General features: G+C 41.1%; 1 protein-coding gene across 4 annotated transcripts in view; it reads right to left on the reverse strand.

The window, feature by feature from the left end:
* Window positions 1-780: 780 nt before the first annotated feature.
* Window positions 781-27,096, reverse strand: part of ppp2r2d (protein phosphatase 2 regulatory subunit Bdelta) — a 62,271-nt gene continuing 35,955 nt past the window's right edge. For 3 of the 4 annotated variants that reach the window (XM_033033661.1, XM_033033662.1, XM_033033660.1), the window contains 8 exons: window positions 18,441-18,538; window positions 15,574-15,739; window positions 10,634-10,746; window positions 9,350-9,527; window positions 8,134-8,298; window positions 5,026-5,195; window positions 4,830-4,921; window positions 3,254-3,611 (listed from right to left, as the gene is read on the reverse strand). In XM_033033661.1, coding sequence (XP_032889552.1) covers window positions 3,332-3,611; window positions 4,830-4,921; window positions 5,026-5,195; window positions 8,134-8,298; window positions 9,350-9,527; window positions 10,634-10,746; window positions 15,574-15,739; window positions 18,441-18,538 — 1,262 coding nt within the window. In that variant the 3' untranslated portion in view covers window positions 3,254-3,331. Of the gene's footprint in view, window positions 3,612-4,829; window positions 4,922-5,025; window positions 5,196-8,133; window positions 8,299-9,349; window positions 9,528-10,633; window positions 10,747-15,573; window positions 15,740-18,440; window positions 18,539-27,096 lie in introns of all 4 variants that reach the window. The other variant, XM_033033659.1, reaches the window with a different exon arrangement.

Here is a 27,096-nt window from a genome sequence, read left to right on the forward strand (position 1 = left end):
AGAGTGTTTCTGATCTGTCAGACAGATGCTTGGGGATTTTTCTTTATTAGAGAGAATTCTTCTGTCATCAGCTGTGGAGATCTGCCTTGGCTTGCCAGTCCATTTGCGATTAGTAAGCTCACCAGTGCTCTCTTTCCTCTTAATGATATTCCAAACAGTTGATTTTGGTAAGCCTAGGCTTTGGCTGATGTCTCTAACAGTTGTAGTGATATTTCTCAGTCTCATAATGGCTTCTTTAACTTTCATTGGCACAACTTTGGTCCTCATGTTGATAAACAGCAATAAAAGTTTCCAAAGGTGATGGAAAGACTGGAGGAAAGACGAGGTGCTGAGAGCTCTCTTGAACCTGCATTAAGGAGGCAATTAAACACACCTGAGCAATTACAAACACCTGTGATGCCATGTGTCCAAAACATTATGGTGCCCTGAAATGGGGGGGGGACTATGTATGAACACAGCTATAATTTCTACATGGTGAAACCAAAATGCAAAAAGTGACCTTTAATAAAATCTGACAATGCACACTTCAACCACATGTGATTTTTCTCTATTACAAATCTTAAATTGTGGAGTACAGAGGCAAATAAATAAAGGGTCTTTGTCCCAAACATTACGGAGGACACTGTACATATGAACAAATAGACCAGATTAAAGGGTTTATTTGACAAGTAATGAAATTTAAATTAAATCATGTGAATTGATGGTAATTAACATGAGAGATTTAATCTAGCAACCTGAAAAGAAAGCCAAAGTCAATACAATATTCAAGAAGAAAAGTGATTTTGCATCTCGTTTCCCATATTTTTAATTCCACTTTGAATCTACACACTAATTACTTCCACAAAATGTTGTGGTCCACAGTTTTATAAAGTATCCATTTACTTAGAACTTCATCATTTACAACTTAAAATCTAAAACAGATTTTACACAAATTGTATTAAATAATTGTGCATATATTAAAAAGAGAAATAAAAAGGCACATGCAATATACTTTTTTTGTTAAAAAAGCACACTTGAAATTGTTTTGGCACCAGGTTAAACCTAATGCTTAAATGTGCTAAAACAAAGCACAATTTAAATTGAGTATATCATTACAGCTCATTTACATCTGCAATACATTGTTCCTATTTATATTTTCAAAGCACTTTCACATTGTTAGAACACATTGGAAGCTGCAAGGACATATTATAAACTTTAATTTGTAGACGGTAAGATCATTACAACATTGATTTATACAGCTTTCTGTGCACTTCATATAAAATATGACAGGAACCGTTGAAATTATTATTGCTCTCAATAACATTGTAATTTATCATAATCACCCTTCCACTTTCATGCATAACCACTAATGCCAAAAGTCTTTGCAAGAAAATTACTTTGGACCATTAAATGTTCCACACCTTGAAAAACATTTCAACAGAAATTAAAGTTTTAAAATACTTGACCAAAGTTGATTTTTAATATATCCCAAGCAACTATCATCAATAAAACTATCACTGTGTGAGCAGCTTCTTTGGGGTCTTGGAAAATTAAAAAAAAGGCTCACATTTATAATGGTACCTTTCAGAATTTTACGACAATTTACTCCTTCATTTTGAAGTACAACAACTTTTTATAGGAAATGTGACAACCGGTTTGCACAAAGGAAGCTATTGCAAGCAGCAGTGATGTGACCAGATACTGTTTTATGGATGCTAAAACCTAGGACAAAGGTAATCAATTAGGTCTTCGAAAGTGCAGTGGACTTTTTGCAACTCAGCAATTACAATGGAATGCAAGTCTACATATTTGTGCAGGTGTTTCTAAAGTGAAACTTAAACCAACCATCTATGATTCGAAGCCCAGAGTGATATCCACTGAGTCACGGCTAGCACTTACTGGGGGAGAAAGTGGTAAAGGGTTTGAAAAGACATTTTAAGTATACCGACTGTGTGAGCACAACCTTACATACAGGAGATTTATGAAAATGCATGATGCATGAAAATTCACAACTATGCCAATGCAAGTTATGCAAACTTTATTTATCTCAGGTTTTGATATGAAGGGAGAACTGAAGGCAATAAACATTTGATGATTTCTGTTACCAAAATATGCTTTAAAATTGTGTGTATTTGTACGCACGCGAAAGAGAATACAGAACACACAGAATCTAGAAGTAGAAAGCATGGCAGACAGAATAAATATAGTTATATTGTGAATGTGATAACTTTTGTTTAACATTGTGGATGCAAAAGAGTAGTTAGCATTCTCTGAAAAACTGAAAGGGATAAATATACATGTCATTATTCGCACAATGCAATGAAAAATCTGAAATTTAGATACACGATGAGGTATAGAATTACTGCCAATTTCCAGCAACATCAAAAGCTTAAGGAAGCACTTTTATATACTGTTGTTTGCAAAAAATCTAAGGGAACTTGCTTAACTTTTCCAGTTCTGGTTGAATTGGTTATCCAGATAAAGAAAGAAACAAAAAAACTGAATGATTTTCTGAAGACTATAAAAATATAACTTTTTTTCCATTACAACATTTTGTTAGATTTTTCAGTTATTGGTTCTGTGAAATATGATACAAATCAGATTTCTAATGTCATACCATAATGCCACTTATTCTGATGTGCTGAGAAAGTGTAACATAATTATTAAACAATGTTAAGTTCAGTTACTTCAAACTATATTTTCCAGGACATATTGCAAAAAAAATCACAAATCTACATCCATAATTTCAGATTTAAAAACACATTCTTTCTTTTTTCTTTTAATTTATTAACTCTTTTTACCCTATGTGGTATGGTTATAGGTAGTTGATGAGTAAAATGTTCTGTGGAAGAAAACATCTGCCGAACCTGCTCAAAGCCCATTAAAGTTCATATTTAGGAACTTGAACCAAAAGGAGTGAGGCCAGAGGAGGAATGTTTACAGGCATAAACAAGTCTAACTCTTGTTCAAAAGGCGAAAATATACAGGAAGAATAGGTTACACAGACATTAAACTATGCCTTGTGATTCACTGTGGTCTTTTGTCATTGTGGAAAGTTCAGTCTTGATTAAATCATGATTGGAGAGATAGTCTCACGCCCAGCACTGTCTTTCCAGTTTTCTCCCAGTTGGTTTCTCACATCTATAGATATAGTTGATGATAGTAACACCCTGACTGAAGGCAGAAATGCATCTCACGATTGAATGAACAAATGGGTAATTGTTACTTCTGTAGCTGTACCAGGACATTAATTCATCAAATAGATTAATTTTGGAGGACCAGATCTCTATTCCTGGAAAAGAATGGCTGGACTGAACCAAGTTTGAATGCCTTGGCATAAAACAAGCCAGTTTTAATTTATTTTGTCCTGGAATATATACAAATTATTAGTTGCAGCAACAGCTATGATGTTCTCTTTATGATGCCAAGCTGTATGCAGAATCTTCTTGTTGAAGTCCAGACTATCAACACTAATTTCATCTTTCTTCCTTTTTCCGCCTGTGCAAACCTTACGTGGCTTCAAGATGGCACGCGGTTTACTGCTTTCTCGAGATGCCTCAAGAGTGATGTCACGTTTGGTATTTCTGTCAAACATTCGGAAGAAGTTGTTGTAGGAGCCGGTCATAATAGCACTGTTTATAAAACAAAATAAACTAGTGTCACGGCAAACAAAATTTTATAAGTACATGACATTCAGAAAAAATTACTGCAGATCCAAATCTATTTCCTGATGTCAGGTGTTATGACAAATATTGATGGCATTATGAAAAGATATGCCGTTACTAATGTTCCCTATGACATCCCATAAAATCAAGCAGCATACAATTAATGAAACGCAGCGAGGAATGTTACCATCATATCAATAACATGCAAAATTAAATACTTCATACTTCAAGTGACGTATGAAGTATCAATTTTTCACTTGCCTTTTCTTTTCATTCTATATAGGGAATGAATGAATACGTTTATTGGCCAAGTATTCACATACAAGGAATCACTTCATTACCATTCAGTGAGTATTTTTTTTGCCTATAATAAAACCTTTATTAATTGTTTGGTGGAATTTGAATCATACAGCACTGTATGGCCGAGCTCTACTTGCAGTAAGGAAAAGTGTCCGGAGTACTTACTCAGCTGTAGTACAATTCCAAATCTGGAAACACTTGTATGATGCTGTTTTTTTTGCTAGTTTCACATGATTAGCAAACCCAATGTTAACCAGGTACAATCATATAATAAAGAAGAAGATATAAAATAAGGTGTCTAACACTGTTTCCCCTCTAGGTATAAATGAATTCTATCATAGTATACAATAAAAGGAACACACCACTATAACATAATCACAGCGATAAACATAGAACCAAAGTACTGTACATAGTAAGCTTAGCAACAGAAGAGGGAATTGTTACCAAATAAAACCTTCTAGTCTGCATCAGGTTAGGATTTGAAAAGGATCCCCATTTATAACATTTCTGAAAAATTGGACAAGTGGAACTGTCCAAATGCAAACTTGCTAATGCAAACAGCAGCCACTGAAGGCAAAGCATATACCAACAGTTATGAGGTAAATGGTCAGTTTTTGTTGTGATAATGGGCAAAAGTGGAATGGTGAGTCACACAGACATTTTTATCTTTCACTGAATATATAGTACATGAGCCAGAACCGCAAGAGTCCAAGTTTATTAATTCATATAATTGGGAAGAGGTTTGAACAACAAAGCACTCCCATGAAATGCACTGAAGTGTGAGCATAGTTTTTTCAATAATAATCTGGGATATGAAATGTTACTTAGGTACTAGATTACAACTGAATTGGCTGTAAACAGCCACGTCAATAAATACTACATTACCTGTCTGAACCATTCCAACAACACTCAAACTTGTCAAAGATGCAGTCATTCTCGTACAAAGAACATAACTTGCTCCGCAAATATTCATGAACCTGGAAATATGAAGCATCAAAACAAACCACAAATCAATGATCAGAATTATTAAAGAAAAAATAATTTTGAAGTAAAAGCATTATCAACAGTCTAAAATACTCGCCTGGTACGTTTCCACTGGTCTAGTTTCCATATTAACATCCCACACCTTGACAGATAAATAGTCTCTTGTCATCATGTACCGCCCATTATGGCTGAACTTCACATCAGAAATTGAGGAGATGATTTCAGAGAAAAATGATCTACTGCTTGGATCTTCTGGTTCTTCAAAAACTAGATGCAAAATATTAACAGAGGTTAGACATCTCTATCTGATCAGTCAATTAATCACTTTTGTAGGAAGAATGTAGTAACTTAAATATTGTTGCTATAAGAGCAAACAGAATGTGGGTATTTTGCAGCAAATCAGAAGTATGGTGGAATGCTCACCGTTTGCTTAGCTGAATGCAACAATCAAACACTCCATACCATCCAGGGAAAAGCAGTCTGCTTGATTGGCTCTCTATCCATAAACCTAGCCATTTATTTCCTCCATCATTAGCACGCCACTGCAGCACTGTGCATCATCTACAATAAAAAGGTGCCTCTCAACCTCTTCTTCCATGAAACATGAGGGCAGTAGGCACACACAAACACCTACACATTCCCTCTAGTTACACACATAGAGCATAGAAAAATACCAAACAGGAACAGGCCCTTTGCCCTACAATGTCTTTGGTGAACATAATGGCAAGTAAAACTAAATCTCGTCTGCCTACACATGATCCATATCCCTCCATTCCCTGCCTATCCATGTGCCTAGCTAAAAGCCCCTTAAACACCACTATTGTATCCAGTCCTAACTTGGAAAGATTGGCATTCCTTAATTATTTTAGGAGCTCCATCGCCATAATGCTGTTTCAGATCACATTAAGTGCTGCAGCAGTTCAAGAACTGTTTGGCTTACCATCACCTTAAGAAATCACTAAGAATAGGCCCCAAATGCTGGGCTTGTGAGCATGAACCATATCCCAGGAATAAACAAATGAAGATCAGCAATGCTGGACAACCTTGCATAATTACTTCTATTTAAAACAGCATCTTGAAGAAGAGCACGAATATTGAACGAATAAATACTGTGACAAGTAGAAGCTTCCAAACCAACTTTACCATTTGATAAGATAATGAATGACCATCATCCTCCACTTCACTCTCAGACCATCCTAAAGCTCTTTAGTATCCAAAAATCTTCTGAACTTCATCCTGTATATTCTCAAAAGCTGAGCATCTGGTGTGTGAAATCCCAACGTTCATAGTCCTCCACATCTCTGTGATAAATATGTATCTCTTGTGTTGAGACTATGAACGTTAGTTCCAGATCCTCCAGAAAAGGAAACTTCCCCATTTTTTCTGATAAGGATTCTAGTATTTTGCATGTGCTTTTCAACTAAAGTTACTGTATTCGAAAAGAGTGTTATCTGCAAAAGTCTGGCATAGAACACACTGTTCTCAGATTTCAAAACAGATAAATCATTGACATTCTCACAGGTGTCATAAAGTTTGTTTAATGCCAATTCTAAAAATGTACAACTGCAACTGGTACCAATAAATAAGCCATCTATTTAAGTAATTACATTTATTAGCTTATCTACAATCGCACCTTACCAACTGTTCACGAGCGCAAAAAAAGTGCATAATTAGGTTGGTTCCATAACCTGTGATCATAACTGTTCAAGGAAGCAAAGTAGCACTTTCAACCAAGGATGCAATCAACAACAGATGTAAACCATAGGAGTATGTTAAAATAATAGATTTAAGAGTACAAGGATCAGAAATGTAAAGCATGATGATATATACACAGAAAATTGGCAGTATATAAGCAGTTGTGGATCTGCAACAATTGTCATGGTCAGGTTTTATCAATGGGAAGAAAGACAATAAAATGGGACTTTTGAGATGTTGCATAGGATAATACTGCTCAGATCAGAATAGATTACCACAAGGACCTTTGAAGATCACAGGGGTGTATAGTTGAAAGTTTCACCAGCGAAAGCTTGCTGAAATCTCATACAGATTACACAAATTCTTAATTAACCATTTATTCCATGATCTCTTATTCATGGAAAACTTCTCCTGGTTGCTCTGGGGTTCGGTCTCTTCCCAACAACTGCTTCCCTGCCTGTCATACAAAGAATTGCCACTTGCAATACGCTAAGATATTTCCCTAGCAATCTGTGATTCTGCTATTTCAATTTGCAGGGTTTGATTATAGATTTCCACGGCACATTTAATTATGATCCAGATGGTTAAATATACTTAGTTATAACAATTTCCTAGGATCTGACGGGAATTAATAGCCTTTGCTACAAGGATTGTCTTGATCTCCTAATCACTTATTTTGCAATTTTAGTGCAAGTCAGGTAGTAAGGATTAATATTCACAATTATCTGTTCATTGCCGCATGCAAGTTGCTTCTGGGGGTTGTATCACTCATAGTGAATGATCAATGGGTATATTGTCCATTTCCATCCCTACCCCAAAATCCACAACATGCGCAAGATTGTTACAAAATTGGCATATTATAAATCAGAAATAAATTGGCTGTGTTTTACAAATAATATGTTCATATGAGTATCTGATAGATGTGGCTAATGACCTTTAGATATTTAGAATATTTAGCTATGTACATATTAGGATGTGCTATCAATCAAATATCAGTCCTTATACCCAGGGATATAAATATAGCACATTTCCAACTATGAATACCACAGAAGATAGACACAAAATGCTGGAGTACCACAGTGGGACAGGTCAAGACAGCTACATTCAAATAGTAAAACTGAGAGGGGAGGCTGCAAATGTCAGAATGTTAGTAATTAGAGGCAGGCCATGTTTGGGCAGATGAGACTTTGATATTTAACTCTCTTCCTATGGGAATATATTTTGGGTTTCTTCTGGTAGGTTTTCTTAAAAAAAAATATATACATTGAATATCTGTAAATCCATTGTGTTTGTTTTAAAATAAGAAACTTAAATCTTTCATTTATTGACCACATGGAAGAAAAATCAGAAGAAGCAAATTATCAGGTGTAGTCATAGTAACTTAAATAATTTGTTTTGTTTGGATGAAAAAAAAAGTTGGCAAATCTCAATTAAAACACGATAAATTCAGAGATTACTGTTGATTAATAACTTGATATATGCAACATTCCAAGTAATAGTGTATACTTACATTTTGAATGCTTGTCGCAGAGGGCACCAGCCCGCATATCACAGAGTCTTATTGTTCCTTTACTACTACTATAGGCAAACACATTGCACTGATGAGGATGACATTCTGCTGCTGTAATAACTTCTGTCAGCTCTTCCATGTTGGCAGGTTTAATGTCTACAATGTCTTTAGCAGTTTGTTAAGGACAATTTTATGATTAAACATGGAAACAGTTGCATGTACATTTTAACATGCTAAAATTGTATATTAATGGTTTACAATAAAAATAAAGTCTGTCCAAATGTATAACAAAATGTAAGGAAGATAGGAAGAGAATAAAATTACCAATTTAGATCAACTATTGTACATGGTCAGATGTATTCTAAAGTACAAGGATACAAAATAATTCATAATTTTAAGAAAGGGAATCTGATCTTTAAGCACATTATTACCATAATACACAACTAAAATTAAAATGCTTGCCTTTGCATCATCTCTGTGGTAAGGATCAAATAGTTAATGTGGAAAACTACATCAGACAAAAATAATGTCTGGAGAAACTTCTTCAGAAGAAGGGTCCCAACTCAAAACATTGTCTGTCCATTCCCTCCACAGGTGCTGTCTGACCAACCTTTTGTTTGTTCGAGCTTCCATCCAGCATCTGCAGTTTCTTGTGTTTTGAATGTTGCATGAATTTTGGACAATGGCTTTTCTGAATATTTATGGTACTATGAATATATTGGGCACAAAATCTGTTTACACATATCCAAAAAAATGTGCACTTTAATTTGAGTTAACCCGAGCCTTTATCAAAATCATCTCATATTTTGACCCTATTTTCCATTTCACCAACAAATTTTCTCTGGTGTAAAACTCGGTCAAGTTAAATCAATAGTGTAACAGGCAAATTTCATCTGCAGTGAAATTTTCCACCATTCTGGTTTGAATAACAACTGTTTTTATTGTCGTTATTTATTTGCAGAAGAATCAAGTTTTGCTAACCTCATTTGCCCTGAAGTTGGTCTATTTAAAAGCGCTAACACTCAAATGGAAGCTGCTGTTGCAACAGCAGATGCATCAGTATTTACAAATCCGTAAAAGAGAAGAACAATACTAATTTCCTTCAGCTAAAAAAAAATAAAAATTTGCATTGGTCTGGGTGAAAGAATATTTTATAGACAGCACTAAAACAGACATCACAATATACTGGAATAGAAACAGTTTGAAAAAAGGATACTAAAACTTCTATCTGTAATTTCTAAATGCCACAAGTTAATTCTAAGATCATCTGATGAAAGGTAGGTTTCATAGTCACTATTTACTGAAATTGAGTTAATGTGATATGTGTGCGCATTTGCAAATACTCTTCGGGGACTTGCTTCTACCATCAAGTCCATAGGTTTCAGTACTGGTACCTGTCAAGTTAAAATAAAAGCATTTTCTAAAAGAGAATTTTATCTTTCATTTAGTCACTAAGTACTCAAATATTTACAAGATTTTTCTCAACCCAGCTACTCGGGGTTCCTTGAGTTGTGTTTTCTATTGAACTACTGAATTATGAATTATTTTTCTAGAATACCATAAGAAAAGTATAACAATTGATTAGAATATGAAGAATATAATATCTCAGTTAGATTTGTTTGAAAACAAATATTTTTAGCTTATCTAAACATTTATTTACAGATTATGAAAAGCAAATCAGTTTTATTGTTGTTAACAGTCAAATAAAAAAATATTCCTTCGTTAACCTGGTTTACATGTAGAATTAGCAAAGTATATAACAAAATATGAAATACTTTGATAAAATCCCGAGCGCATGCCCCAGTGGTGGCCGGTTATAGCATCCGAGATAATACACAGATGCTCTGGACACAGGGACTTATTTTCTTGGCTAATATCCCATAAGCTTTTATTGAGCTATTCACATTAACCACCAAGATATATTTCCAAATGAAAACAATACCAATTGTTTAACCTACTTTTAAAATTTAATGACTGTCTGTGAGGGAAAGAAAGGTTTGAAAAACAAGTGTATAATGTCCCCATTAGCATCAGAATCGTAGGCTTCAATAATTTCCCAAATATACCCTGAATATTCTCAAACAGAAACAGTTTCAATATTAAATTCATTTAATTTATACACAGGTTAAATTAAGGAACACCTTAACATTTACTAGTGTACAAAACACAATTTGAATGTAGTACTCAACCATTTGAAATATTGTTCATTGATCAAAGCAGACTATTGGCACATGGGATTGATATATTTAAATATTCATCATTTAGGTCCAGTGAACAACCCTGATATGGCTCTTAAATTAACTTATTAACAAATCAGCTCACTAAAAAATGTTTAATTCAGCCAGAATCAATTAAATTGTGGTAATCCAGAAATAATTAAAAGTTCTTACTAAGTGGAACTATCTCTCTGAATAACCCATGCAAACCTATCAAAATCATATGCCAATACCCACACAAATTGATGACCGTAAGTCAGATCAAACATATTAGCATTTCATACCCGCAGAGTGGTAATTCTGACAGGATCCCTAAATCTTCCATCTTCTTCCTTCAAATTATAGCCTTCTGCTCGTTTGTCCCTTTCACTTATCTTCCACAATTTAATAGTTTTATCTGGAAGTCACAAGTTAAACCATAAAGATTATATTCTTTGGAATTACTTACTTCTAGAGCATTTGGATTTGAATCATTGGAAAAATTCTTAGACATTCACTCAAATCCAAAAATGTCATGATAGTTATCAGATTGTAGCCTTCTGTGCAATTTCGCCACCATTACTTATATTTTAACAATCATTAAACTTCAAAAACATTTCCATATAAAGCACGTTGGGATATTCAGGATATCTTAAAGCATTGAAAAAGATTCTCTTCTCAAATTGCAAGTTTTAGCTTTTTGATCCTGTGACTATCTTCAAATAACTGAATGTAGTCAAATTTAGTCAAAGTACACATGAAAATAGTATGGAGAACAAACCCTGAGGAGTCATACTTGACAATGGAATGATGCGTCCTCTATCTATGTACATAGGCAAAATGCTCTCTCTTCAATTCTATGTACATAGGCAAAATGCTCTCTCTTCAATTCTTTAAAAGCATCAACCTAAATATTCCAGTGCATCTACTGCTAAATTAGTATTTCTCAACAACTAGTTCATAGACCCATGCCGGTCCAAGTGAGTAGAGATTTGAAAATAAAATCTGAATTCCGAGCGAAGGACCATGTCACAAAACCCCAAACAACTTACATGAGTTTACACTCTGACCCAACCCACCTTCGTTTTCCTTTTAAAACTTCATTTGTATATAGTTTTCAATTGAAACTAATAGCAGCAAAAATCAGCAGGTTTAAAAAAGGATATTAATTTTCCCATGCTCGGCTTTGTTAAAGCCGATACAGCTGGATCATTTTTTTGGAACAAGGAAATGTTTCAGGAAACAACAAAGATGAGACAAGTGATGAGTTATTAATAAAAACAAAATGTTGGGAAAATAATGAGGAAGCATTTGGCGCACAACATAAAATATAAGGCTTCACATATAAAGTATGAGATTTTTTAAAGCAGGGAAATAGAGTGTACTTAACCTCAGCATGTATGTGGTGCAAGGGTCAATTTTGAGCAGCAATGCCACAGAACTTTCTAAACCATTACCTTGGGGCCAAACACCCAAATTTGAAAGGTCAATATAATTCCTCCATGGAAGCAAGATGAATTGGTAAGCTAAGTAAAAACCACAGCAACTTGCTGCAGCACAACAGAATATGTAAACATAGTACACAACGGGAGTAGAAAAAAATAAATCAGTGTATACACATACTCAATAAATAACAGATATAGAGCAATATTAATAATAATCTGTTGTAGTTCAGAGCTTATTTGTTGTTGTGTTTAATAGCCTGATGGCTGTAGGGAAGAAGCTGTTCCTGAACCTGGACGTTACAGTTTTCAGGCTCCTGTACCTTCTTCCCGATGGCAGTGGTGAAATGAGTGTGGCTAGGATGTTGTGGGTCTTTGATGATGTTGGCTGCCTTTTTGAGGCAGCGACTTCGATAGATCCCTTCAATGGTGGGGAGGTCAAAGCCGGTGATGGACTGGGCAGTGGTCACAACTTTTTGTCGTCTTTTCCACGTCTGGACGTTCAAGTTGCCGAACCAGGCCACGTTGCAACCAGTCAGTATTCTCTCTACTGTGCGCCTGTAGAAGTTCAGAAGAATCCTCTCTGACATGCCGAATCTCCGTAATCTTCTCAGGAAGTAGAGTCGCTTATTTGCTTTCTTTAGAATTGCATCAGTGTGCTGGCTCCAGGAAAGATCTTCGGAAATATGCACACCGAGGAATCCTTCCCCTACCAAAGTCCACAATCAGTTCCTTGGTTTTACTGATGTTGAGAGCCAGGTTGTTGTGCTGGCACCATTTGGTCAATCGGTTGATCTCACTTTGATATTCTGACTTATCACCATCTTTGATTCGTCCAACAACAGTGGTGTCGTCGGCGAACTTAATGATGGAGTTCGCACTATGTCCGGCTACGCAATCATGGTTATGGAGCGAGTAAAGCAGGGGGCTGAGCACGCAGCCTTGAGGTGCTCCCATACTGATTGTTATTGAGGATGAAGTGTTTCTGCCAATTCGAATTGACTGTGGTCTGTGGATGAGGAAGTCGAGGATCCAATTGCAGAGGGATGCGCAGAGACCAAGTTCCGTGAGCTTGGTAACCAGCTTGGAGGGAATGATGGTATCAAACGCCGAGCTGTAGTCTATAAATAACAGCCTGACATAAGTGTTTTTATTGTCCAAGTGGTACTATGCGGAGTGGAGAGTCAGTGAGATTGCATCCTCTGTTGACCTGTTGTGGCGGTAGGCGAACTGTAGTGGGTCGAGGTTCTCGTCAAGGTAGGAGTTGATATGCGCCATAGCCAACCTCTCAAAGCACTTCATCACCAGAGACGTTAGTGCCACTGGTCGATATTCATTTAGGCACGTCACCTTACTCTTCTTGGGCACCGGTATTATGGATGCCCTCTTAAAGCAGTGGGAACATAAGAAGTGAAAGGTTGAAAATGTCTGCAAAATCTCCCGCCAGTTGGTCTGCACAGGTTTTGAGAACTTGACCGGGTATACCAGGTCCAGGCGTTTTCCAAGGGTTCACCCCCCTGAAGGATCTTCTGACGTCGGCCTCTGTGACTGTGATTGTAATACCATCAGGGCAAATGGGGGCTCGGGAAGGCACATCAGTGTTTTCCCTATCAAAGCGTGCGTAGAATGCATTGAGCTCGTCAGGGAGTGATGCTTCGCTGTTGTTTGAGCTGCCTCCCGATTTCGCCTTGTAGGAGGTGATGGCATTCGAGCCTTGCCACAGTTGCCGAACATCCGCCTCATCCTCCAACTCAGAGCAGAAGCCCCTTTTGGCCTTTTTGATGGCCTGGTCATGGTCATATCTGGACTTTTTATAGACCTCTGCATCACCAGACTTGAATGCCCGAGATCTGGTCTTCTGATGTGGATCTCGTGGTTCATCCAAGGCTTCTGGTGCTGTTTGACAGACTATGGGTGCTGTTTGTACGGAGTGGGGTTTCTCCGAGATCTTCGATTTTCTCCCACACTCCAAAGACGTATAGTTTTGTAGGTTAATTGGCTTGGTATAAATGTAAATTGTCCCTAGTGGGTGTAGGATAGTGCTAATGTGCGAGGATCGCTGGTCGGCGCGGTTGCTAAAAAAGAGTGTCAGTGGATGTGGAGCACAGAATCTGGTGAAGAACCTGGCTTTAGTTTTCCCTGCATTTAGTCAGACTCGGTGGGCGAAGGGCCTGTTTCCACGCTATATCTCCAAACCAAACTGCACTCCCTCCTTCCAAATTGGTGCAAAGTTGTGGCCCAAATGCACATTTTCAACATTAAAAATATGCTGCTTGATAGTCCATTTAAATCTCGGTTTGAAATGATTGCTATGTGCAAGCCATATTGGGGAGGGAAAGAGTAATCAAATTTGGACATCAGCATGGTGATGGATGGGGGCAGAAAGGAAGATCGGGACATTGACTAGGACGCAGCAGATTTACTTTTAGACTTAGAGATACAGTGCAGAAATAGGCCTGTCAGCACTCCAAGTCCACGCTGACCAGTGATCACCCCGTACACCAGCACTATCCTGCACACTGGGGACAAAGTACAATTTTATCGAAGCCAATTATCCTGTATGTCTTTCCTGTGTGGGAGGAAACTGGAGCATCCGGAGAAAACCCTTGCTGTCTCAGAGAGAACGTACAAATTCCGTACAGACAGCACCTGTAGTCAAGGGTCGAACCAGAGTCTCTGGCATTGTGAGGCAACAACTCTACTGCTGCCACTGTGCCACCCTGGGTCTGGGAGGAAGTAAGGCGAGGAGAGGGAGGTGTATAAATAAATCACTGTAGTGTGGGCAAGTAAAGTTGTCTTGAGGGATCAAAAGTTCATCTGGCAATCTTAGACACCAGTGGGAAGACGTTTTTCTAGGAGTGTACAACAAGGGGTAGTCCTGGGATGAAGTAGTCCAACTTTACCCAATCTAAAAGGGTTGTTGCACAGGGAGTGACATTAGTCCGTGCACCCAACAGAAGTTAGGTCAGGTCAGAATTCAAATCTATAAGCCCCAAATGTATTTATGGAGTGATGCAAAGTGATCTGAAAAAGATTACTCTGAGCAGGAAGAAAAGTGATCTTCCATAACGCAAAACAAAATAAGTGTAATGGAATTAAATGTTTAGAATATCAAATCTTGTTCGGAGTGGAATTCCAAGGACTAATGATGTCCAAATGACCTTTCTACACATGGGTATTGTCAGAGGCGGGATCATATTATCACATGGTATTTGCGCACATTTTCATAGTAAGATCACCAGAGTGTAATTAACAGGAGAAATTGCTGCCCATGAGATGAAGATTAATTTATATCAGAGTGATGGCAAAAGCAATATATGGAGGAAAGAAGGAACTGCCCAAGATCCAAAGCATACCACCTCATCTGTGAAACACGGTGGTGGGGGTGCTGTGGCCTGGGCACTTATGGTGGCTGAAGGTACTGGCTCACTTATCTTCATTAATACAACTGCTGATGGTAGTAGCATAATGAATTCTGATTGGTACAGACAGATTCCATCTGCTCAAGTTCAAACAAATGCCTTAAAACTCATTAGCCGGTGGTTCATTCTACTGCAAGACAATGATTCCAAACATACTGCTAAATGTCTACATAATGTATAAACACTGCTGTAATTTATACTTGGTGAAACCAAAATGTATAAAAATGGTCTTTATTAAAATCTGATAATGTGCACTTTAACCACATGTGATGTTTTCCATTACAAATCTCAAATTATGCAGTACAGAGGCAAATAAATAAATGATGGGTCGTTGTCCCAAACATTATGGAGGGCACTGTAGATAATGGAATTTGAACTCACCATTTGTAGACAGTAAGAAATGAGCAGCATTCTGTTGGGGTAACCATCTGATTTTATTAATTTTTTCCTCAATTTCTAGACTTTTCAAATAATCAAACTCTGGTTCATGACTCTGAAATGTACTGTAAACATTGTATTCTCCTCTATGGTGGGGTCTGCTTTTATTCTGCAAAACAAACAGGAAATTATGCTGTAACTTAATGTATTAAACTTGTATTTACATGCTTAATACATCTTCAACAGAACAATATTAATGGTAGAAATCTCTGTATATATTAATCTTGATACCCATTATTCAAAACCATCAACGTATCTTTGAAAAATTGAAGCAACTTAAAAAATTCACTGAGTTAAATATAAACCATAGAAGTTTCTCCTCCATCTAGAGTGCCGTTTTCACTTTACCAACATAATCTTCAGAAATCACTGAACTGACAAAATTGTCATGCATTTATGAAGTGTGCTCAATATAAAATATCCTGAATTTTTATGCTCTACCACAATAGTAGTTTAAAAAAATATATATATTAAAAGAAATTGCTAAACATTATTTTTGCTTCTATCTTTACCTCAAATGATGGTTCCAATCTTTATATTACATTCTGCAAAATTCTGAAAATGTGTGTTATAAATTCCAACTTCTAGCCTCTGGGTTGCTGACTGTGAATTAATTATTCAATGTGCTTGATCTCTGGGCCAGCTTGATATCATTGTTGATCTCAGTCCAAATGGGACTAATTCCTTAGACAATTGAATCATTGACGATTACCGACATTGAAAAATTTGAAGTCAATGCAACACAAATTGCGAGATCTTTCTGGGCAAATGTCTTCAAAATTAAAGAACATTGTTTAATCATTGACCATAAAATGCAAGCTAATGAGAAATAAATCAACCTACATGTAAAGGTTTACAATGACGAAATTTAAAGGAAAGGTAAACACAAAATGCTGGAGTAACTAAGTGGGACAGGCAGCATCTCTGGAGAGAAGGAATGGGTGACGTTTTGGGTCGATATGCAAATGTATGCAAATTAATCAAGATAGGTGCCAGTAAATAATAGTCAAATATTATACTACAGGTGCACAACCTTTTATCCGAAAGCCTTGGGACCAGACACTTTTCGTAATTCAGAATTTGTCGGTCTTCGGAATGGAATTTTTTTTGCGTAGATTTTAATGGCTGGCTCAGTGGTAGAGTGCTCGGCTCGTATCCGCAAGGTCGCGAGTTTGCGCCTTGATCCCGGCAGTTACTCGGTCGCGAGTTTGCGTCTTCAATGTAGTTTTTTCTAGCAGGATAAATGTCTGTATGAAATGCAGTGTAGGAGAGGTGTACTGACTGTGTGGGCAGAACTTTGGAAGTGATTGCCCACCAGTCTAAAAAGCCGCTGTGTCTCCCTGTCCCTGGGATAGCAGGCGGCGATCAAACAGCACAATACCCCCCTCCCCCTCCAACTCCAGAGGAATCCGCTCCCCGATGGGCCGCTACGGCGACAAGTGGCTGTTTGCCCACAGCCCGAGCTGCGCCCCCTCATCCGCCACCCCAAGAACAAGACGTACCTTGCACACCATCAGCTTCTGCCCCTACGTGTTCCTCTGGAGTTGGAGCGGGGCTGGGCTGGAGTTGCTGCTGGCTGTGGGTCTCTGGGATCTCCGTGCTTGCAGTGGGCCTGGGGGTCGGTGTCCCGTTGGGCCTGACGTCTCCGGCCACCCCCCTGGACAGGAGCTGAGACTGTGAACTGTACAGCCCTTGCCCCCTCCCTCTGCAACTGCAAACAACCCCACTCTTCTGCAAGGGCGGTACAGTTCCCGGAGGATGGCAGGTGGCCGGAGACGTCAGGACCAACAGGAACCCGCTCCCCGATGGGCCCCTACGACGCCCCGAGCTGCGCCCCGTCATCCGCAACCCAGGTTCCTCTGTAGTTGGAGCGGGGCTGGGCTGGGCTGCTGTTGGCTGTGGGTCTCTGGGATCTCCGTGCTTGCAGTGGGCCTGGGGGTCGGTGTCCCGATGAGGGGGCGCAGCTCGGGGAACGGCTTCTGGTGGTCCTGACGTCTCCGGCCAGTTTGCAGTTTTCCTCTGGAGTTGGAACGGGGCTGGGCTGCTGTTGGCTGTGGGTCTCTGGGATCTCTGTGCTTGCGGTGGGCCTGGGGGTCGGTGTCCCGTTGGTCCTGACGTCTCCGGTGACTGGCACGGTCCTGCTCAAATATCCTATAGCGGAGCTATAAGATCTTTGGTCCTGCTGGCATCGCCGACTTGAAGACAGTGCAAAGCCCCCGCGCCGGTGCAATGGGCGGGGAGCTGGAGAGGGGAGGGAAGGGGTCACACACATGGCCGGGAAGCAGAGGGGTGTAGGTGGGGTGAAACTGAAGGGAGCGACAATCTGCTGCTGCCTGCCCCGCTGAGTTAAAAAGTTCCCACGTAAGACTCACGATACACTGTATATCGTGAGTCTACCGTGGGAACTTTTTAACTCAGCGGGCAGGCAGCAGCATATTGTCAATTATTAACCCTCCCGCGCAATATACCCTCACCTTCTCTTTTATGAATGGGGATTTAGTTCCCCTTTCTTCGAGGACCGACCGGAGGTTCCGCTGTCACCTCTGCGGGCCGCCCTCAGTGAACGTTTTCAAGGACCTTTCTTCAAGGACCGAAATAAATGGCCGCTATTCGGAGGTTTTCGTTATTTGGATCTTCGGATAAAAGGTTGTGCACCTGTACTGAGTGGTAACAATTATGAAGAGTGAACCGATATCCAGCACTCAAATGTCATGTCAAGGTCCCAATGCAACCCAAACGTTTTGTCTGCCCAGATGAATTTTAAACTAGTCTATAAAAAAGCATCTCTATTACACCATATATTTACCAACCTCTTGCTCCCGTTGAAATATAACAACTCTGCCGCCTTTATCACCAGTCGCCAGTAGATCTCCAGAGTAGTTGAATTCAACAGTTGAAATTATATCCGCTGAAAAAGAATATAACACTCAGTACCGAGAATATCGGCATCCGTCTGAAAGAATACTTTTGCGACTTTGAAATAAATATATAAAATGATTCGATTCTAATACAAGTAAATATGTTCCACCAAAGACATTTTATCTCATGGCCCAGTCAATATCTATACTGCAAAATTCCCTTAAATAGGCTAAATGATCTAATTGTTGAATTAGGACCTGGCTCTGACTGTTATATTCCCCTTTAATATAATAGTGACTGCAGAGAGTCGATTCTGGACCATCCTGGTGTTAAAAGTATAAAAATTAGTCCAATGACAGCTAATGATAGAGATGGATACTGGAACAGAAGATTTACAAGAAACAAGTGCCCGCCACATATCCCAGCATTTACAAATGGACGCATGTTAGTAGCAGCTGACATGTCATGTAGCAGTTTGCCTCTCATATGTAAATTTTCTAATCCAGGATTACCAGTCCTAAATATCACAATTCAAAATTAAATTGCTGTTTACAAACAATGTGTTACTCAGCTGAAACAAAGAAGAGGAAAAGAGTCAGGGTTAATGGGAATCTTGAAATCAGTTCCACATCGCGTTGAATTACTTCTGGACTCAATTGAATTATTCAACTGATTTATTCACAAAGTATTTCAATGGATGTACAGATTACTGCCATAATTCTGTTGGTTCAAACTAAAAATACATTTTATTTCTTGCAATCTTTCATAATTTAAATTTCAGAAGGTATTAGGTTGGAATTTAAAGAAAGTGGAGTGAAGAATTAAAAATCTTATTTTATTGAACCACATGTCCCACTATACGACCAGCAGTAGCAGCAGCAGCAGTGCCACACCACCTCTCACCCGGCTCATTTATCCAATTCTGAATACATTAAATTTGTCTCGGAATTGAATCAAATGATGAAACAATTGCATGGTGCCCTAGTCTTCAATGACTAAACTTAGAATTGTTTGAGGATTTTCAGGAAAAAGTCAATTTTAAAGCAATATCAGATTTTTAGAAGTTTCTAACACTCAACTAGGTATACTGGTATTAAATTTATTATATCTATAATTAGGCTGCACCATTAAAATATAATATAAATACTCTAGGTAGATAACCTCTAAATAGGAAGAAAACTATTGTAAAAACCGGTAAAACTAATTGTACACAATACACACTCAGGGCAGAATACCATCCACAAATAAGTCCTCAAGCTTAGAGTGATTTTGCAAGCCAAGTGATCAATATTTGTTTCTCTTTCCACAAATGCTAAATGGTCCTTTTTTGAAGTTGTAATTAATATTTGCACATTTATTAGAAACACCAAAACTCAGTTTAAGGATACCTAAATAAGTTAGCCAATTCTTTAGTTTAATTAACATTGAGATTAGGATAGCCACGTCTTCTTCCATTTTGAGATGATTCATTTTGAGAAGTCTCTCTCCATTGCAGGTGATAGACATCTGACCGATATCCACTATAAACCCACTGACTCCCATGGCTATCTAGACTACACTTCTTGCCACCCTGCTTCCTGTAAGGACTCCATCCCCCACTCCCAATTCCTCCGCCTATGCCGCATCTGCACCCAGGATGAGGTGTTCCTCACCAGGTCATCGGAGATGTCCTCATTCTTCAGGGAACGGGGGTTCCCCTTCTACCATAGATGAGGCTCTCACCAGGGTCTCTTCTATACCCCGTGACTCTGCTCTCACTACCCCCCCCGCCCCCCACTCGTAACAAGGGCAGAATCCCCTTTGTCCTCACCTTCCACCCTACCAGCCGTCACATACAACAAATAATCCTCCGACATGTTCGCCACCTCCAACATGATCCCACCACTTGCCGCATCTTCCCATCTCCTCCCGTCTGCTTTCCGCAGGGACCACTCCCTCTGTAACACCCTGGTCAATTCGTCTCTTCCCACCCGAGCCACCCACTCTCCGGGCACTTTCCCTTGCAACCGCAAGAGATGCTACACTTGTCGCTTCATCTCCTCGCCATTCAAGGACCAAAGCAGTCTCTCCAGGTGCGGTGGAGGTTCACCTGTACCTCCTCCAACCTCATCTATTGCATCCGCTGCTCTAGGTGTCAGCTGCTCTACATCGGTGAGACCAAGCGTAGGCTTGGCGATCGCTTCGCCCAACACCTCCGCTCGGTTCGTAATAACCAACCGGATCTCCCGGTGGTTCAGCGCTTCAACTCCCCCTCCCATTCCGAATCCGACCTTTCTGTCCTGGGCCTCCTCCATGGCCAGAGTGAGGACCACCGTAAATTGGAGGGGGTAAATTGGACACCTCATATTTCGCTTGGGCAGTTTGCACCCTAGCGGTATGAACATTGACTTCTCTAATTTCAGGTAGTCCTTACTTTCTACTCCCCTTCTCAGCTCTCCCTCAGCCCACTGGCTCCACCTCTTCCTTTGTTCCTCCCCCCCCCCCTCACATCAGTCTGAAGAAGGGTTTCGACCCGAAACATTGCCTATTTCCTTCACTCCATAGATGCTGCCTCACCCGCTGAGTTTCTGCAGCATTTATGTCTACCTTGAGATGATTCAAGTTTGGCAGCACAGTATTCACCTCGGGAGATTTAAATGGAATCCCAAATTAAAAAGGATGAAGTTTGCGGTTGGCACATTGAGCCTAATATACAATGATAGGGCCTAGAACATGACAGGTTAAGAGAACCAGATCAAAACCAATGGAAGCAGAGCTCACTTATGTTCATTCAGATCTTTTTGAATGATCTTTGTGAATGTTAATGTAAAGAAGGACTTTTATTTCTTCATTTACCAAAGCAACAGTTGCATTGCAAGGAAAACAATGAACTCAGAGAAAGCTTTTCTTAGCTAGCCTCTCATGTATAACTTGCTGTCTCCCAACCAACAGGTAAACTACAGAACACCCTCAGCCCCTGTACATTCCTAAGTCTATCATTATTAGCACTTGTGAAGAGAATCTTGGCTTCTGTAGCAACAAACATCCCCAGGAATGGTTTGATGAGAATGTGAAAGAGCAAGTCAGGAGCAGTTCTAGGAATAGCTAAACCTAGTGTGCTGCCAGCCAAGTGAAAAGACAGACACAAAAAAGCTGGAGTAAAGGGCCTGTTCCACTTACGTGTCCTTGGCGTGCAAATTACGTGACCTTGTGGTCGCGTTGAGCCGCGATGGTCCCGCGAAAGTCGGTCGTGGTTACATGCGTACGCAGTCGTCTGGAGCGCGTGACGTAATTTGAAGATGGGCACAAAGCTGGAGTAACTCAGCGGGACCGGCAGCATCTCTGGAGAGAAGGAATGAATGATGTTTCGGGTCGAGACTCTTCTTCAATCTGAAAAGAAGGGTCTTGACCCGAAACGTCACCCATTGCTTCTCTCCAAAGATGCTGCCGGTCCCGCTGAGACACTCCAGCATTTTGTGTCTACCTTCAATTTTCTTTGCACTGCTCTGGGAGTATAAGTGGGGGCGGATCCGGACTGCAACGGCCGTGAGCCCCAGGCCGAGTTCGGCGATCGTTTGCCTGCTTCTGCTGCTGTTGAAGGTGAGACGTTGCGTCGTGCCAGGGTCTTGGGCCTGTCCCACTTTGGCCGTCAGTTCTACGACAAGCCGTTGGCGCGCAAAGATTTTGTTCACTACAAAAATTTCGGAGCCCCGCGCGATGTCGCGCACAACTACATACCCCTTCGCTCTTCTAAGTGGGACCGGCCCCGCGCGGCCATACGATGCTCTTATGCCTCAACGCGACCACGAGGTCGCGTAATTTGCGTGCCAAGGACACGTAAGTGGGACAGGCCTTTAACTCAGTGAGGCAGGCAGCACCTCTGGAGAGCCGGAATGGGTGTTTAAGAAAGAACTGCAGATGCTGGTAAAATCGAAGGTAGACCCAAAATGCTGGAGATGCGGGTGAGGCAGCATCTAAGGAGAGAAGGAATTTGCGATGTTTCGGGTCGAGACCCTTCTTCAGACTGATGTCAGGGGAGGCGGTAGGACAAAGAAAAAATGTAGGCGGAGACAGTGGGTCGTGGCAGAACTGGAAAGGGGGGGGGGGGGGGGGGGGGGGGGATGAAGAGAGAGAGCAAGGGCTACCTGAAGTTAGAGAAGTCAATGTTCATACCGCTAGGGTGTAAACTACGCAAGCAAAATGTGAGGTGCTATTCCTCCAATTTGCGCTGGGCCTCACTGACAATGGAGGCGGCCCAGGACAGTAAGGTCAGATTGGGAATGGGAGGGGGAGCTGAAGGCCACCGGGAGATCAGCTTGGTTAAGACGGACTAAGCAGAGGCGTTCAGCAAAACGATCACCGAGCCTGCGCTTGGTCTTGCTGATATAGAGAAGTTGACACCTGGAACAGCGGATGCAGTAGATGAGGTTGGAGGAGGTGCAAGTGAACCTCTGCCTCACCTGGAAAGACTGTTTGGGTCCTTGGATGGAGTTGAGGGAGGAGGTAAAGGAACAGGTGTTGCATCTCCTGCGGTTGCAGGTGGTTTGGGTGGGAAGGGACGAGTTGACCAGGGAGTTACGGAGGGAACGGACTCTGCGGAAATCAGAAAGTGCTGGAGATGGGAAGATATGACCAGTAGTGGGATCCCTTTGGAGGTGGTGAAAATGGAGGATTATATGTTGTATACGACGGCTGATGGGGTGGAAGGTGAGGATGAGGCGGACTCTGTCCTTGTTACTAGTGGGGTGAGAGGTAGTGAGAGCGGAGCTGCGGGATTTGGAGGAGACCCTAGTGAGAGCTTCATCTATAATGGAAGAGGGGAATTCCCGTTCCCTAAAGAATGAGGACATTTCCGATGCCCTGGTATGGAAAACCTCATCCTGGGCACAGATACAGCATAGATGGAGGAATTGGGAGTGGGGGATAGAGTCTTTACAAGAAGCAGGGTGGGAAGTGTAGTCTAGATAGCTATGGGAGTCAGTAGGTTTGTAGTAGATGTCGGTCAATAGTCTGTTTCCTGTGATGGAGACGGTGAGATCTAGAAACAGTAGGGAGATGTCGGAGATGGTCCACGTGAATTTGAGTGCAGGATGGAAATTAGTGGTGAAGTCAGTGAGTTCTGCATGGGTGCAGGAGGTAGCACCAATGCAGTCGTCAATGTAGCGGAGGTAGAGTTCAGGGATAGGGCCAGCGTACGCCTGGAACAGGGATTGTTCGACGTACCCTCCAAAGAGGCAGGCACAGCTAGGGCCCATGCGAGTGCCCATCGCTACTCCTTGGATCTGGAGGAAGTGGGAGGAGTCAAAGGAGAGGTTGTTGAGGGCAACGACCAGCTCTGCTAGGCAGAGGAAAGAATTGGTGGATGGAAATTGGCTGGTTCTGCGGTCTAGGATGAAAGAGGGCTTTATGACCCTCCTGATGGGGAATGGAGGTGTGGAGTGACTGGACATCCATAGTAAAGATGAGGGAGTGGAGGCCTGGAAAGCGGAAGTCATTGAAGAGACAAAGTGCCTGTGAGGTGTCTTGGACATAGGTTGGGAGGGAATGGACCGGGGGGATAGGATGCAGTCGAGGTGCATGGTAATGATTTTAGTGGGGTAGGAGCAGTCAGAAACATTTGGTTCTGCCAGAGCAGTTATGAATTTTGGGAAGACAGTAAAGCTGGGCTATCCGGGGGTGAGGAATGATAAGGTTGCAGGTTGGGGGGGAGGGGGGGTCAGACAGAAACCCTGCTGACAAGGGAGGTCCCATGGCAAGCTGACCTCTACCGCGCGGAAGCTATGCGCCAGCTCTAGGACACCACCTCCGACTCACCCCTGGACCATGATCCCACAGATGAGCACCCGACCATCATAGACAATAGGTAGGGAGGAATTGGACCAGGGGGGATAGGATGGAGTTGAGATATGTGGAAATTAATTTGGTAGGGCATGAACAAACAGAAACAATGGGTCTGCCAGGACAGTTCCATTTGTGGATTTTGGGGAGAAGTTAAAATTGGGCCCTGTGGGGCTGGGGAACGATAAGGTTGGAGGCTTTAGAGAGCCGAAGTGATGAAGTCAGTAATGGTGTGTGATATTAAGGCCTGGTGCTCGTCTGTGTGGTCTGTGGGGTACGTTTGGGACGGGGGACGGGGTCATCACTGGGTGGTGAGGACTCCTTCCCATGGAAAAAGGTACAGAGACGGAGGCGACGGAAGAAGAGCTCTGCATCGTGGCGGACCCGGAACTCGTTGAGGTGGGGGCGGAAGTGAACAAAGGTGAGGCCTCCGCTGAGGACAGACCGTTCTTAGTCGAGACCCTTCTTCAGACAGTATAGGTTATGTGTGTGCTAAACAACAAAAACAGATTGAAGCTCTGCAGTTCATTAACACATGTTAGTGAATGGTGTAGCCAATTGACAGGAGAAGAAAACTCCAAGGACAGGCTAATTGTTAAAATGGAGGGGCTTAGTGTGTGAATGCTCAAGAAAAAGCTGAAGCTTTCACAGCTATCTAGTGTCAGAATTGTCAAATACATGATCTATCACAGCTTCCTCTCAAGAATTCTACCATCATATAAGCCAGTCTATAGTCAGCCTTATTCACTCATTTTGCTATCAAGAAGCAACTGAAAGTACTGGATACAGCAAAAGCTTTGGGTCCAAATAACATTGAAGACCTGCTCTAGAACTAACTGAACCACATTTATGCTATTCACAAAAACAGCCTGCTAAAGAAGATGGTATAAGAGGAAAGATACTAGCATGGATACAAGGTTGGCTGAATGGCAGAAGGCAAGGAGTGAGAATAAAGAGGGCTTTTTCTAGTTGGCTGCCAGTGACTAATGGTGATGCTGGGACCATTACTGTTCACGTTGTATATCAATGAATTGGATGAGGGAATTGAAGACTTTGTGGCCGTTTGCGGAAGATACAATGATAGGGGAGAGGCAGGTATTGCAGCAAAAGCAGGTTCTCTTCAAAAGGACGTGGACAAGTGGGAGAGTGAGCAAAGAAGTGACAGATGGAATACGGTGCAGCAAAGTGTGGAATCATGCATTTGGTAGTAGGAATAAAGGCGTAGTCTATTTTCTAAATGGGGAGAGGATTCTAAAATCAGAGGTGCAAAGGGACTTGGGAGTGTTGTTGCAGGATTCTCAAAAAGGTAATCTGCAAGTCGAATCGGTAGTCAGGAAGGCAAATGTTAGTATTTATTTCAAGAGGACTAGAATATAAAAACAGGAATGTAATGCTGAGGCTTTATCAGGCACTGGTGAGACTGCATTTGGAGTATTGTGAGCAGCTTTTGGGCCCATATCTGAGAAAGGATGTGCTGGCAGAGGAGGTTTACGAGAATGATCAAGGGGATGATTGGGTTAACGTATGACGAGCGTTTGACGGCACTGGGCCTGTACTCATTGGAGTTTAGGATGAGGGGGACCTCATTGAAACTTACTGAATAGTGAAAGGCCTAGATAGAGTGAATGTGGAGAAGATGATTTGACTAGTGGGAGGGGTGGGAGATTGCAACCTTCACGTGGTCCACCCTGTTTCGACGAATGCAATCATCCTGGCGTGCAAAATCAAATAAGATCAAATAGAACACGTTGTCCCACAACTTCAGGCTGTGCAAGCCATATGCAAGAAGACGACTAGTGGGAGCGTGTAGGACCAGAGGGCATAGCCTCAGAATAAAAGGACGTTCCTTTAGAAAGGAGATGAGGAGGAATATCTTTAGTCAGAGGGTGGTGAATCTGTGGAATTCATTGTTACAGAAGGCTGTGGTGGCCAAGTCATTTGTTTTGTTAAGGCAGTTATTGACATATTAGTCGGGATGTCACGGGTTATGGGGGAAAAAGGCAGGAGAAGGCGTTGAGAGGGAAAGATAGATCAGCCATGATTGAATGGTGGAGTAGACTCGATGGGCCAAATGGCCTAATTCTGCTTCTATGACATGAAGAAACAGGACAAATCCAATCTCAACAATCAAAGTAATGGATACTGCAGTGTACAGTACTTACTCACCAATAACTTAGGGTTTGCCTGGGCAGCTCAACTCCTGACACTAACCGCAGCCTCAAATCAAACATGGACCAAAGAGCTGATTTCCAGAGGTGAAATGAGAAAGGCTGCCCTTGACATCAAGATAGCATTTAACAAGTGAGAGCTTGTCCTGGTAAAACTAAAATAAATGGGAGTCAAAGAGAAAACATTGCAGTATTTGAAGTCACATCATGCACAAAAGAAGATGGTTGTGGTTGTTGGCGATCAATCATTCCAGTCTCAGATCATTGCAGCAGAAGTTCCTCAATGTTAGACCCAACCAACTGCTTCTGTAATAACCTTCTTTCATAAGGTCAGATGTGGGATTTTGCTGATGATTATATAATGTTGAATTCCATTTCCAACACCTCAGCACATGAAATAGCCCATGTAAGAATCAGCAAGAGAGAATAGCGTCCAAGCATGCGCTGACAAATGACAAGTGATATTCTCACCACAAAAATGATGACTCTTTTGGGCAGCACAGTGGCGCAGCTGATAGACCTGCTATCTCGCAGAGTCAGATACATGGTTTTGATCCTGATCTTGGGTGCTGCCTGCCTGTGCAGTGTTTGCACATTTTCCCTGTGACAGCGCCGGCTTCCT

The sequence above is a fragment of the Amblyraja radiata genome, chromosome 15 (genome assembly GCF_010909765.2).
Source record: "Amblyraja radiata isolate CabotCenter1 chromosome 15, sAmbRad1.1.pri, whole genome shotgun sequence".
Classification (NCBI taxonomy): domain Eukaryota; kingdom Metazoa; phylum Chordata; class Chondrichthyes; order Rajiformes; family Rajidae; genus Amblyraja; species Amblyraja radiata.